The sequence below is a fragment of the Catharus ustulatus genome, chromosome 2 (genome assembly GCF_009819885.2).
Source record: "Catharus ustulatus isolate bCatUst1 chromosome 2, bCatUst1.pri.v2, whole genome shotgun sequence".
In the NCBI taxonomy this organism is placed as follows: domain Eukaryota; kingdom Metazoa; phylum Chordata; class Aves; order Passeriformes; family Turdidae; genus Catharus; species Catharus ustulatus.
Window position 1 is genome coordinate 123,850,292 of NC_046222.1, and position 14,057 is coordinate 123,864,348.

The following is a 14,057-nucleotide window of genomic DNA, read 5'->3' on the forward strand; positions in this document are numbered from 1 at the left end:
ATGTCCCCTGAAAGAGCCACAGCAGCCTCCTCTTCTTGGGACAGCTCCTCATCACTCAAGCTGTCCCCTGAAAGAGCCAGAACAGCCTCCACATCTTGGACCCACTCCTCATCACTGCACCTGTCCTCTGAAAGAGCCGCAACAGCCTCCAGTTTTTGGGACAGCTCCTCATCACTCCAGCTGTCCTCTGAAAGAGCCACAACAGCCTCCACGTCTTGGGCCCACTCCTCCTCATCGCTGGTGCTCTCTGCTGAAGGGATGTCAATGTCTTCTTCCATTTCTGACAGCTCCTTGTCACTTGTGATGTTCCATGGAGAGAGCTTGATGGTCTCTTCTATTTGGGACAGCTCTGGGTCACTGTTGCTGTCCCCTGTAAGGCACTCAATGGACTCGCCCACAGGGGACAATTCCCTGTCACTGATGTTTTCCCCTTGGGACAGCTCGCTGTCACTCTCCTGTCCCTCTGTCACTGTGTCCCTGAGGCTGCGCTCCACGGCTCTCGCCCCCACAGGGATGGGGGGCACAGGCGGCAGCTGCCAGCTCAGGGACACACGGGCTGTGCCCTCCTGGGCCACCCTGAGCGGGGGCAAGGACACCCTGGGCAGGGGGGTGTGTGGCTGCCAGGGCCTGCAGGGCTGCGGCTCCTTCTGCCCTGCACTGCCCAGCTCTGTGCCCCGGCTCTGAGTGTCCCTGGGGCTCCCCAGGCAGGGCAGTGCTGGCACCCGTGGCACAGGGACACTGAGGGCAGGAAGATTTCCCACCTTTGGCTGCCCGAGGTGCAGTGGTGGCAGCCTCCTGGGTGTCTGTGAGGCGTGGGATGGAGCCGGCTCGCTCGGCAGAGCGAAGATCCTCGCCTTTTCCATGCCCTGGTTGCTCCTTTCTGCCTCATGCCCCACTTGTGTCCTCCTCCGCCGGCTCAGCAGTGCGCCTTGGCTGCGCTGGGAGCTGGGGTTCTTTTCCATTGTCTCCAAAGTTTCCACCGTCTCCAAACTTTCCACCGCCCTCAGTCGCAGAGGGATCCAGGGAGCTGCTTCCTGCTGAGAGAGCGCCTCTCCTGGGACTGAGCTCTGCAGGGCTCTGCGCCCCTTAAACACCCCCAGCCCGGGTGGGGCTCCCTGATGTCACAAGGGGCTCTGGCCACCACCATGTCCCACATCACAGAGGGCCCGGACACGAAGTGCCTGTGTCACAAAGGGCTCCACGGGGCCAGAGCCCGGGGCCGGGGCTCGGTCCCTGCTGCCCCAGGGCGCTGCCGAGGGCTCCCCGCCCGCCGGGGCCGGGCCTGGGCGCTGAGGGAGCGGCGCCGCCATCGCTGCCGCCCTCAGGGGCTCTGAGGGGAGCGCGGCGCCGCCAGCCCCGCTCCGCCCGCACGGGCAGCACCGACATGGAGCACAAACACACACGGCGCTCTAATGGTGTCCCTGCCCTTCCAAATGCACTCGCACAGCGGCCACAAGGGCTGGGCTCGGCTGCGGCAGCATCGCCACACGGCTGCCCCCGGACAAGCCCCTGTGCAGATACCGGGGCTGGGCTGTGGTGGGACACGAAACACTCGGGGTTCAGTGTCTTTGGGAGAAATAAATGAGTGTTAAAAGAGGGGAAATGAAAGTGTACAGCACAGGGAGAAAGGTATCGAGCTACACAGAGTGCCTCAAACATCTGACTCATGGAATTCCAGCTTTGGGACTCCTGGATTGCCCAGGGTTAGTGCTTCAGTGCTGAAATGAAGGGAAGGAGCTGGGGGAAACTCCTGCTGTCAGTACCATGTCCTTCCCATCCGGCACCCTTGCCAACCTTGGTAGCTTTGCCTGTCCTTCAATTGAATAACCATTTTAAACGTGGATTAAGAACTTTAAGTGTAGCATTTGGTCTCACTGCAGCCAAAAACAAAAGGTAACTACTGGTAGGGGTTGGAGACAGAAGGACAAAAAAAAATCTTTTTTTCCCTCTTTAATTTCTTAAGGTTGAAAACCAACAGTGACTGAGTTTGCCTGTAGATGTTTCTGACATTTCTAAGTGCAGCAGGGCAGATAAGATTTTTTTTGTCAAGGCTTCTTCAGAACCTGCTGATGGGAACATTCTGCTCAAGGGAATTAAAAACCCCTGAAATCATGGAAGCTTCAGAAACCATTTGTGCTGAGATACAAAGAATGTTTAAATTCTGTTTACTGCCTGCAAATGTACGCTGATTTACTCCACAAATACATCTCTTTATCTTCCCCAGGCTCAGAAATCAGAGGTTGTGTGTCAGAACTGGATGACTTGCCTCTTTCTTGCTTGATTCTTCTGAACCATTTCCATAGAAACTTTGGCCTCGTACAATGGGATGGGTTCATCCAGCTGAGGCCTAAAAAGAAACAGTAAAAAGTGCTGGTGAGCACACTCAGACCAAGAAAAATATCACAGGACACACTTTAGTTTCACTGTGTCAACCTCCCTCCTCAAACACAGTAACAGCTTCATGACTGCCCCAAAACAAACAGGAGCCACAAGTGAATGAAAATATCCTTCTTGCAGGGGGAAAAAGAGGTTTCTGCTCCACAGCAGTTGTTATTCTGCCACAAGGAAGGGAAATTCCATTCCCACCTTAGTATTCCCACTTATCTCCTCAAGCTCTGCTCAGGAGTGTTAGTGCTGGCAAGAGTTTTCTACTTCTAATGCTGAATTTAAAAACCCACAAAAAACTCTACATCTCTCACCTGAAAATGCCATTTGATAATTTATCCATGATATCTTCCAGGATGGGTATCCAAGAGGACTGTTAAGGAACAATAGAGCTGGAGAGAAATCTCTTTACAATCACATTTGCTGGTCACAGCCCTGTATTGATAAAAACTCAGCAAGACCAAGGCAAAATGAAAATGAACCTCAATTCCTGGCTTTAGATCAGATTTTTGCACTTGTTTCTATATCAAAAACTTCCTTTCCTGAAATAGGATGCAGAAATGAAATATGGACTATTTCAATTATTTCAGTATGAAATACAAGTGCAGCCTGCGCTAGCACAACATCAGTCATTGATAATGGCATTTTTTGTGCAGAATGAAGAGATTTTTGGGACCAGGTAGCTGTTGTGCCTGCTCGTACAGGCACCTGATAAAAAGCCAAAATGAATTTTATGTACATAATATTTCTGTACATTGCAAATAAAGGAAAAGTTAGGAAGCCAAAACACTTCCACTTTTGCAGTGAACATGAGTGAATTAAGTTTACAGGTGATGCACAAGAACGAAAAAAAATAAATTAAAAATGTCACTTGAATAAAATAAAAACATAGAGAATCAAACCTTCAGTGAATTGGAGAATGGGTGTTTTGCAGCACTACTTTTAAGGAATGTAGAGACATTTTCAAGGCCAGGTTGGACACTGGGGCTGGAGCAGCCTGGGGCAGTGGGAGGTGTCCCATGGAGGGTTCTGAGGGCCTTCCCACCAAACCAGTCTGGGATTCCCTGATGTATTTAAAAGGAATGCAGAAAATACCTTAAAACCTGAGTGTCTCTGAACCTGTAGCTCCACCTTTCAGCTGGGGTGCAGCACTGAGCAGAGCAGAATCTCTCAGTGGGATTTCCCAGCTGTGTTTTCACTCCTTGGAGCAGTGAGAATTGCACAGGAGCACCAAAGGATATCGAGATACTTGCCCTGCTTCACATTGGACAAGTTCCAGATCTCATCGTTCAGGAAGGACACTGTGGCTCCCTTAAGGAACAAGGAGTGGCTGTCTGGAGGATCCAGCTGAAGCAAAGTGAAAAAAAATGTTATTTACTTACATTTTCCAGTAAAAAATAAAGCTTAAATGGTTATTTTACAGAATAGTTAAACCAAACAAAACCCACCCCTTGCCCACTCTTAAAAGCCAGGAAATTTGTACCACTGACAGCTTGAAACAAGAGTTTCTGTGTGTGCATCTCTATTTTCTGTGGGCAAACTCCCTGCCCAGGATCTTTACCTGCAGGTTCTGTTCCGTGGTTATCCAGTGGCCCCCCACCCCAAGCAGGGTGATGATGTCGTGCTTGTGAGGCAGCAGCTGGGATTTGGGAGCTGGCTCATCTTCAGCACTGAACAGCCTCACTGGGGAGGAGAAGAAATTCCTCTGAGCTCAGGGGAAAATGGGCAAAATTCTGCATGGATGATTTCCACCCATTTCAGTGCAACTCGAAGTTCTTTGGTCGTTTCAGCTAAAAATCATTGAAAACTCTGAATTTATTAACTTATTTATACCCTGTTTAATATCCTTTATTCAGAATATTATTTTGTAATAGCTCTGAAGTTACTACTCAGAGTAAAATTTTGTTTATATTTATGATACTATATAGTAATAATACAGACTAGTATTATAGCCTATATTATACAATATATAATAGCATATATTATACATGAGTATATATATGAGATATAAAATATATATTATATATATAGTATATATAACATAATGTATAACATATAAAACACTACATATAAAAACATTAAAATATAGTATATTATAGTAGTTCTATTATAGTATACATTTATATTATAGTATATATTATATAAAATCATAATTTAAATATATAAATTACACATCCAGATACTATTATATATTTATACACTATTATATATTTACATATTATATAATATACTATTATATATAGTATATTAATATTATATAAAATAGATACACTATATTACATATAGTGTAATAATATAATATAATATAATATAATATAATATAATATAATATAATATAATATAATATAATATAATATATATCAGCAGTATGTTATAATAGATCTAAAATATATAACAATAATAATAAATCTATAATGTTTTGCATAATAATATATAATAACACTTTATTTACTCTGAGTAGTAACTTCAGAGCTTTCACCTATGAGAGTTGGTTTCCAGCTGAGGTTGGCAGTGCTGTTAATTAGGGTTAATTTCTGAACTCAAGGTAGCACAAACAACAATGTCACAGCTCTACTCTTTAAATTAATTAATAATTTAAAAAATGTTCAGTTTGAACAGAGGAATGTTTCAGCCACATTCAGCAGCAGATGAGGAGCTGCTTGCAGCAGTGGGTGAAGGAGCAGCTGGAACTCCCGAGGGAGCAGGAGGAGGAACGGCTGGAACTCCCAAGGGAGCAGAGACAGATAAAATCCCCAAAGGAATAGAACAGCAGGAATTCCCAAGGGAGCAGGGACAGACAAAATCCCCAAGGGAGCAGGAAGAGCTGGAATCCCCAAGGGAGCAGGGACAGATAAAATCCCCAAGGGAGCAGAAACAGCTGGAATCTGCAAGGGAGCAGGGACAGCCAGAATTCCCAAGGGAGCAGAACAGCTAGAACTCCCAAAGGAACAGGAAGAGCTAGAATCCTTCAGGTAGCAGGAACAGCTGGAATCCCCAAGGGAACAGGAACAGATAAAATCCCCCCAGGAAGCTGGAACAGCTGGAACTCCCAAGGGTGCAGGGACAGCTAGAATTCCCCAGGCAGCAGAAACAGATACAATCCCCAAGGGAGCAGGAACAGATGGAACTCCCAAAGGAGCAGGAAGAGCTGGAATCCCCAAGGGAGCAGGAACAGCTGGAATCCCTCAGGCAGCAGGAACAGCTGGAATCCCCAAGGGACGAGGAGCAGATAAAATCCCCCGGCAGCAGCAGCCCCGGTACCTCCGGCATCCAGCACGATGTCCACGCCCAGCCCGCCCGTCTCCTCCAGGCAGCTCTCGGCCACGTCGATCTTCCCGTGGGACACATCGATCACCCGGGCTGCCAGCAGGACACCGACACAGCCACTTCAGAGCGAGAAATGGAGTGCAGATGCTCCAAACTGACAGCTCAGATCCCCAACAGCAGGGTGAAAAACGAGGCTCATTGTCTGGGTACATTTTAAAAGGTTAAATAGAAAAAACAACTAGGAGAAAAGACAATAAACAAAGGGTGCTTGACATTTAGTCAAGAGCACACAAAACCCAGAAAACACTTCTACAAATGCATCAACCTGTTGTATATTCACAGACCTTCATGCATTATTCAAAATCATCCCCCCCACTCCAACCTGTAAATCAACTTTTTTTTTTTTTTTCCTCCTTGTGGCTCTATCTTGTTGGTACTCCCTGATAATGGGAGATTAATAAATTTCTTCCCTGGGGTCCTGGTGTCTGTCACCAATAATCTAAGAATGGGAAGATTTCTCTGATTTTGGTTTTTTTTACTATTTTTTCAGTTAGTTACATGAACAAAAGCTTTTTACATTACCATGTTACAGTCCCAAAAATATTTATATTAATTACACTGCTATTTCTAAGTTTTGTTAATAGCAGAGCTAAAATAAACTATATTCATACAGCAAAGTTTTCCAACATTATACATAGAGCATTCAATTTAATATTTGCAAAAAGCCAGTAATATAATATGAACTTGGAAGCTCATTTCCAGGGCTGAGCTCTGATCTGCACTCACCCACCAAGGGCTGCCGGACTCCTGCAGCGATCCCAGCAGGGCAGGGAAGAAAAAATGCAAGGAGCTGCTCATTAAGGGTATTAACAAATCATCAATATTAACAAATATTTACAAATCATCAATAAATTACTTGGGTTTGGTCTGTCCCTTCAAACCCCCAATCAAATCATAGGATGCATTCAAATCCTACCTCATTCCCTCTTTTTAATTTTTTTTTTGCACTGAAATCAAATGATTTCACTGGAGAAGAACACAAGGTCAAAATTTACTAAAGATGAGATAATAATTAATTATTAATGATAGCCACATTCCCCATAATAAACCCCCATATATCCTTTTCTTCTTAGTTTCCTTCAGCCAGGAAGTTAGAAGGTTTTCCTTAACAGGACCATTTGACATGGTATTATTTCTGCAAATAATTTCACTTTTTGCAAATCTGGTTTCATACACCCAACAGCCCTGGGGTGCTTTGGTGGCTGCAGCAGGAACCACAGCTGTGGTTCTGCACAAGGCTCCCCCAGAGGAATTTCACTGCTCTGGAACTTCAGTGAGTGCCAGCACAACCCACCCTCTGAAAAACAAACCTGGGCACTGCACTGCAGCGCTGGGGATTTGCAGGAGGAAGGACCAGACATCAGTTTTAACCTTTGCTGCAATCCAGCCAGACCTGACAATCCATCCTTTATTTTAAAACTGGCTGAATAAAGGAATATTCCACTTTCCTCCACAAAAACACCATGGAAATTTTGATCAGAAAAGATGCCAGCAGCTCCTACACAGAATATTTACTCATGGAAAAAAAAAAAATCCCAAATTGAAGTACCAAGGAGAAGAAGCCAGGGAAGAAGGCAAGTGCTGTGTGTGGGGCCAAGCTCCTTTGGAAAGCAGAGTGCAGAGGCTGTGCATGCCCAGCTCCAGCTGTGGCAGTACCTGACACTTGATAAAAGCCTGGCAGGAGCAATCTGAGGCTGCTGAGTGCTGGGTGGGAGCTGTGTGAGCTCTGGCACACACTGGGTACTGGTGAGTCAGCAATCCCTCCTTCCACAGCAACCACTTCATCAAATGGAAAGATTTCCTGAGCACTTAGGCCAAAAGCCAGCACTCAGCATTACTGGGAAGTACTGCCAGTCATTACAACTGAAATGGAGAATAAAAATGCCACTAAGTACACCTAAACCAGAAATTAAATACTTGTGGAGTACAGAACAAACCTGAAAAGTTTTTAATTAGACTATTTATTGATTTGTATTTCATTTTTAAGTAAGTCTCTAGACTTGACAGAAAAAAAAATATTTGGAACCATTCTTTAGGGCAAACTTTAGCAGTGCAGGATGAACTCACCCCCAGCAGGTCTGAGCCTCTCCAGGTACTGCTTGTCCTCCAGGCTGTGGGCAGTGGAGATGACCTTGGCCCCTCTGTGCTGAGCCAGCTGAATGGCGATGGTACCGAAGGGCTGAGGAGGAAAAACCAGAATCCATGATTAATTGATTCACTCATTTATTTACACCAACAATTTGATGTTGTTTAAGAGCAATTATATTGCAAAGGAAACTCAGGAGAAATGAACTTGCTCCTGTAAAAAAATCCCAGCTGAACCAAGAATTGAATATTTACAGAGCTGCTTCTGTCCTAAGTGAGGCCAAAACAACTCTTCAGTGACTGGGAAGCTCTGAAGGAACTTTTGGTCAGTAGCTGGTTCTTGTCTTTAACAAAATAGCTCAGATTCCACTTTAATTACTACAGCCACCTTCACTGCAGTTGGAACTTGGAGCCTGAAGGGCAAAAAGCTCCAAGGAAAAAGCCCCAGCCATGTTTACATCACAGAACCCTGCCTGAGGGAGCCCCACATCTTCATTAGTGCTAAGAACTGCAAATCAAATTATTTATATCCAAGAAAAGCTAAAAAGCAGAGGTGGGAGAGGACTGAAAAATAAAGCATTTTCCTGCAATTATCCCTGAGGACTCAGGGCAAAACTGTGTCACTGCAGGACACCAGGACAGCCTCCCTCTCTGCACCCCCACACTGCAGGCAGGAGAATATTCCTGGTCAGGATCTCAGGTGGGAAAACCAGCTAAAAGTGAGCAACATGGAGCTGAATCTAGCTGTCACAAGGTCTTTTACAGCTAAACAGTCCAGTAGAGAATTAACACCTCTGTTATTGATCCTTTTGACCCAATACCCAAACTCCCTCAGTGTGGCACTGACTGCCCAAGCACAGAGCACTGCCTGGAGCCAGGCAGGAGAAGGAAGATGAGCACTGAGAGAGACACCACCCCAAATCCTCCATCCTGTCCCACCCCTGTCACTGTGTTATAAAAACCCCAAACTCCAAACCCTTCACCATGTGAGGTCACACAGTTGTGTTTAACTGCACAGCCCTGATTTTAACTCCATCACTCAGATTTGGAGCCTTCTCCAAGGCTCAGCTCACAGCAGGGTTCTCCTGGGGCCAGTGCCAGCACAGAAAGCTCAGAAATTCCAGGTTTGTGGGATCCAACATGCTGCAAACCCACAAAATGAAAGCACTGCAGCACCCCCAGCTGTGAGGAAGGCAGTGTTACCCACACTTGCTCCATCCAGGACCAGGACACTCCTGCCAGGGCACACCTGGCCCAGGTAGTGCAGGGCGGTGTAGGCGCGGAGTCCGTCCCGCAGCGTCCCGGCAGCCTCCACCCAGCACACCTTGTCTGGCTTGTGGACTGAGGGGACAAACACAAACACACACACAAACAAACTCAGAAGAGATGGTAAAAACCCCAGGAAAATCCCAGGTTAGCACTTTTTAATCTTCTTTTTCATCTTGCCAGGGTCAGGAGTGAATGGGCAGGAGATGGAATTTCTTGTTTGGACTCAGATGTTTATTAATTTTTATTTAACAGTACTTCTAGCTAAAAAGCTAAAAATGGCCATCTTATCTCTCTCTCTCCAAGGTCTTTTAAGGCTAAATGGTCCAAATAAGAAATGCCACCTAAATTATTTTTCCTTTTAACCCAATAACCAATCACCCGTGACCCACAATGCAGAATTTTCTATCCAGTTACAAAATATCACCCAGACCCAGGCAGAAGAAGGTGAAGAAGAAAGAAACCTCTGCCCTAAAACCTCCATCTTGATATATATATATATTGCTATATTCCAAAACCTCAAATCCTAATTTTTTTTGACAGGTTAGGAAAAAGTGTAACAACAATGAAGCAACAAAATGGGAAGTGAGAAAGGGAAAAAAGGGAAAAGGAAAAAACCAGGATCAGCTTGCTTGGTGACAGCAAAGAAAAAGCCTTTGAGAGCACTGAATGTTCAAACTTCTCATTTGGTGGGACAGCTGGAATTTTGGAATGTTGGAATGTTGGAGTGTGCCCAGAGCTCCAAGGTAATGAGTTCCCTTTTAGAAAAGCTAAAACAAAGTCTACAGATACAGTAAAAATAATAATTAGCAAAATGTAGAATCTACAAACCCAAATAATGCTCATGAACCAGGATAACTTCACAGACACCAGACTCCTCAGAATCCAGAGGCAAAATTCCTGAAAAATAAAGGAACACAGACCCTGAATTTCACACAGGCACTCATTCCAACCACAGCATTCTCCCAAGGAATTCCCTGCTCTTGCCTGCTCTGACCAAGGGCTGTCCAATTAAGAAAAACCACTTAAATTATTTTTACTTTTAACCCAATAACCAACCACCCATGGCCTGCAATGCAGATTTTTTTATTTAATTAAACAAGATCACTTGAACATATGAAGGAGGTGAAAAAGAAAGACAAACCTCTGTTCTAAAACCTCCATTTTGCTTTCTATATAATACTATATTTTCAAATAAGTTTTGTGTGGTATTACACACTTCTATTCAAACTACATGATCCCAGTTCCATCATTCCATTTTGGAAGCCTTCTCAGGTTAAAAGTACTGTTTTCTTGGGTGTCAGTGCTTGTTAGTACAGAAAGTCTAAAATTTTTAATTTCCAGGACTCCAACATCCAGTCTTTCAGAGTGCCCCACTGTCAGAACTTCATCCTCTAATCCTTCCATTCAGCTCACAAAATAGAAACACATTATTTTGGGGACAGAATGGCCCCAAGAAATCACTCCTCTCTCCTAAGGCATCATTCACAATGTGGTGGTGGTTAATAAAACATCACATTTCAAATCCTAAGGGAACATTCTCAGAACAGAATTCCCATTTCTAAGTTTATGCATGTGACAGCAGTTTAATTTTGAAAATACATGGTCAGTTTAGCTTTAGCAATGATTCTAACCTCAGACATTCATTATAAAAAGATGACTGCTGGTGTCAGTTGAGGCAAACAGGCAGTAACTTACCCACCACTTCATCATCTGGCTGGAAAAAGGTCACCTGGCTTCCAACTCACCAAGGAGAGGAGAAAAGGAGGAAGGAAGGGAAGAAGATACATATTTATAGCAGGAATGGGATGTGCATTTGGAAGCACTGCTTATCACCAGCTCACAAAATAAACATACACATTTCTAATGAACAAAACATCATTCTATTGATTGCACACATGCCAAGCCCAAATGTTGAATTCCCTAAACTTTGGCACCTGACCCACAAGGAGCTCCATGCAGGGACACCCAGGTGGGGTCAGACCAGGCTGGACACTCCACCTCATGATAACAGCACTGGCACAGCAACCAAGGAAGCACAGAGTCTTCCTGCTCCTGAAGTGCCCCACCCAAAGGAGCTCTGCTCTGGCTGCAGTCCCTGCTCCCTGCCCTCCCTGGGCAGTGCCACTCACTCACCTTCCAGCACTACTCCTGAGATTTCTCGCCCAACAGGCACCAGTTCCTTCTTCAGCTGAATTTCTGACAGGAGCTAAATGAAAACAATTCCTGCTAAAGCTTTATATTTATATTTATTATCATCTTACAGCATTAGATCATCACAGTAAGGTTGGGCCATTACCAAAATGTTATCTAAGGGATAAAAGTGCACACAGTCCTGTATTTAAATTTAGAAGCATATTAAAAAATAAAAGCATGGAGTTATTACCAGCCAAGCCAACCTAGGACTTAGAGTGCAGATGAAGATAAAAGGGATTTACTGCAAGAGATCTCACAGCTGACAACTGATCTGCCTCCATAAATTAGGAACCAAATTCCAGATGCTTTTTATTCAGAGCTGTGCAAGAACCCCAGACCCCTGTGCCCACTGCCAGCAGCAAAGCCACAGCCTCAGCTTGTGCCCAGGGCCATGGGAAGCACAGACACCCCCAGCTTTCCAGCACCAAGCAAATACCTTTGTGTCCACCCAGCTGAGAGCACAGGCTCTGACCTGCACCTTCACATCGTGGGCCCTGGTGGCAGGGAGATTCTCCTAGGACAGATTCACAGGTGCTGTGTTAGACAGTGGATGTGCCCACAGGAGCTGCTCCAGCTCCTGAAAACACTTCTCCACTTCTGAGATGGTTTTGTAGGGAGAGCAGGAAGGTTTTTTCAGTGAGAAGGGGTTTACAACACCATTTTGAGCATAATATTATTATTATTAATTATTATTATTATTATTACTATCAGCATTAGCATTATATTATAATATTATTATTGCAAACTGGTCACCAGACCTTACTTATCATTATCACCACCATTATTATTGTCACTCTATTATGATATTATCATTGCAAACTGACCACTAGACCTTACTAAACTTCATCAGACACTGATATTATTTTTCTGTTGGGATTTATTTCACTTTATCTGAGGCACAAATCCTGACAAACCCAACATTCAATGAAGTCCAAATGATATCAAAGAAACTACCCCAAACCTGACAAACTCCTCGAGCTCTATTTCTACTGTTTCAGTGACCAGAAAATTCATCCAGGAAATGTGGATTCATTTTGCATGCCTGCAAAGCTTGTTTGTAAAGTCTGGACACCCAAACTGCAGAGAAATCCAGCAGTGGTCTTGGCAAGTGCTGCCTGATGACAAAATGCACCTCCCCTACCTTCCTTTCCCTGCCTGTGTGTGCAGGGATCCTTCCAAGGTTTCTGTACCTCAATTCCCCCATGGCACTCAGCCAAACCCTCCTCTCCCCCTGCCTGATGGACAGAGCTGTCCTGATGGGAACTCACTCTTTCCTGGAACACAAATGTCATTTCCTCTCCAGGAGAATTCTGCTGACCATACAGAGCCTTCATAGCGACCTGAAAAACACAGCAACCAAACTGTGACATCTGCAGGGGCTGGGAGCAAACAAGGCATTAAAGCCTTGTTAAATTAAATTAAATTAAATTAAATTAAATTAAATTAAATTAAATTCAGTTAAACCACACTGTAAGAAACACAGCCATTATTTGCAGGTTTAGTTGCCCATAACAGAGAAAATCCACAGGACTGAGGATTACAGAATCCAGGATTTACTGATGGGTGCTCCGTGCAGCAGAGGGGCTCTCTGCCACCCGGGCACACACTTCAGGAACACAGGGAATTCCTGTGCAGGAATACGGCGTGACTTACTCGTGACTTCACCAAAAATCACCACTGGGGTTTCTGGTCTCCTCTCCCTGTGTCCTCAACGAACAGCAACCTTTTAGAAAGGAAAAAAAAAACAACAATAAAACCAAGCGACTTAACAATGAAAAAGGAAAGTAGGTAGTGGAGAGGCAGGAAATCATGCAAGCATTATTGCAGCTCGAATCCCTGAGGGAGCACCCCGAGAGCTCCGCACGTCGGGCCCGTGTCCGAGCCGCGAACCCCGGGCAGCCCCTCAGGGGCTCCGAGCGAGCCCGGCCCGCACCGAGAGCTCCAGCAGCCCCGGGCAGCCCCTCAGGGGGCTCCGAGCGACCCCGGCCCGCACCGAGAGGCTCCAGCAGCCCCGGGCAGCCCCTCAGAGGCTCCGAGTGATCCCGGCCCGCACCGAGAGGCTCCAGCAGCCCCGGGCAGCCCCTCAGGGGCTCCGAGCGACCCCGGCCCGCACCGAGAGGCTCCAGCAGCCCCGGGCAGCCCCTCAGGGCCTCCGGCTCCGCGGGAATCCCGAGCACCGCGACGCGGCCGCGGTTGCCATGACACTCCTTCACTTCCGGATCGCCCTCAGACACCGCCTCCGCCCTGCAGCCAATCAGAGCCTCCGGTAGCAGAGTGAGCGGTTGCGATTGGTCGGCGTCGCCGCCATTCATCGTGAAAGCCGAGGCGCGATTGGTCCGCGAGGATGTCACTCATTCAGGAAGCGAAGAGAGAGGCTGCGGCGCGCGGGGCGACCTCTGGGACATCGCCGGGGGAGGGAGGAAGCGCCAGCTGAATTTACCTCATGAATTAACACGGAATGCACAGTACAGGCGCCTCCCGCGGGCGGCGACCATGGAGCGCGGCCGCCCCTCACCACTCCCCGAACGCCGACCCCTCAGCCTGGCAGAGCCGCGATTGGCGGGGAGGCGGGTCCTGCCGCTGTTCCGGTCTCTGATTGGTGCAGCGCCCAAAGGGGGCTGGTAGAGGTCGCACGTCAGAGTGGGGCTATCAGAGCTCTGATTGGGCGGAGGGGGCGGGGCCATGTCTATTTCCCGAGCTCTGATTGGTGGTGCACCCTGCCCGTCACACGGGGGCCGCGGCCTCGCGTCAGTACGGCGGCCGCGAGGGGCTCCTCGCCCCTCCCCTCAGACGGGGCG

General features: G+C 46.4%; 1 protein-coding gene across 3 annotated transcripts; it reads right to left on the reverse strand.

Annotated features, from left to right (window-relative positions):
• Positions 1-1,935: 1,935 nt before the first annotated feature.
• CRYZL1 (crystallin zeta like 1) lies at positions 1,936-13,827 on the reverse strand. Of its 3 annotated transcripts, none has more exons than XM_033053155.1 (15): positions 13,700-13,827; positions 12,913-12,982; positions 12,528-12,599; positions 11,696-11,773; positions 11,200-11,272; positions 10,762-10,806; positions 9,895-9,963; positions 9,005-9,138; positions 7,780-7,891; positions 6,439-6,459; positions 5,647-5,745; positions 3,947-4,068; positions 3,627-3,732; positions 2,700-2,745; positions 1,936-2,347 (listed from the first exon to the last, which is right to left on the reverse strand). In XM_033053155.1, the coding sequence occupies exons 3-15, from the start codon at positions 12,591-12,593 to the stop codon at positions 2,248-2,250; spliced, it is 1,071 nt and encodes a 356-aa protein (XP_032909046.1). In that variant the 5' UTR covers positions 12,594-12,599; positions 12,913-12,982; positions 13,700-13,827; the 3' UTR covers positions 1,936-2,247. The 3 variants fall into 3 exon arrangements, with proteins under 3 accessions (XP_032909046.1, XP_032909045.1, XP_032909047.1); XM_033053154.1 differs by lacking the exon at positions 13,700-13,827 and adding an exon at positions 13,373-13,495; XM_033053156.2 differs by lacking the exon at positions 13,700-13,827 and adding an exon at positions 13,193-13,283.
• Positions 13,828-14,057: the final 230 nt, after the last annotated feature.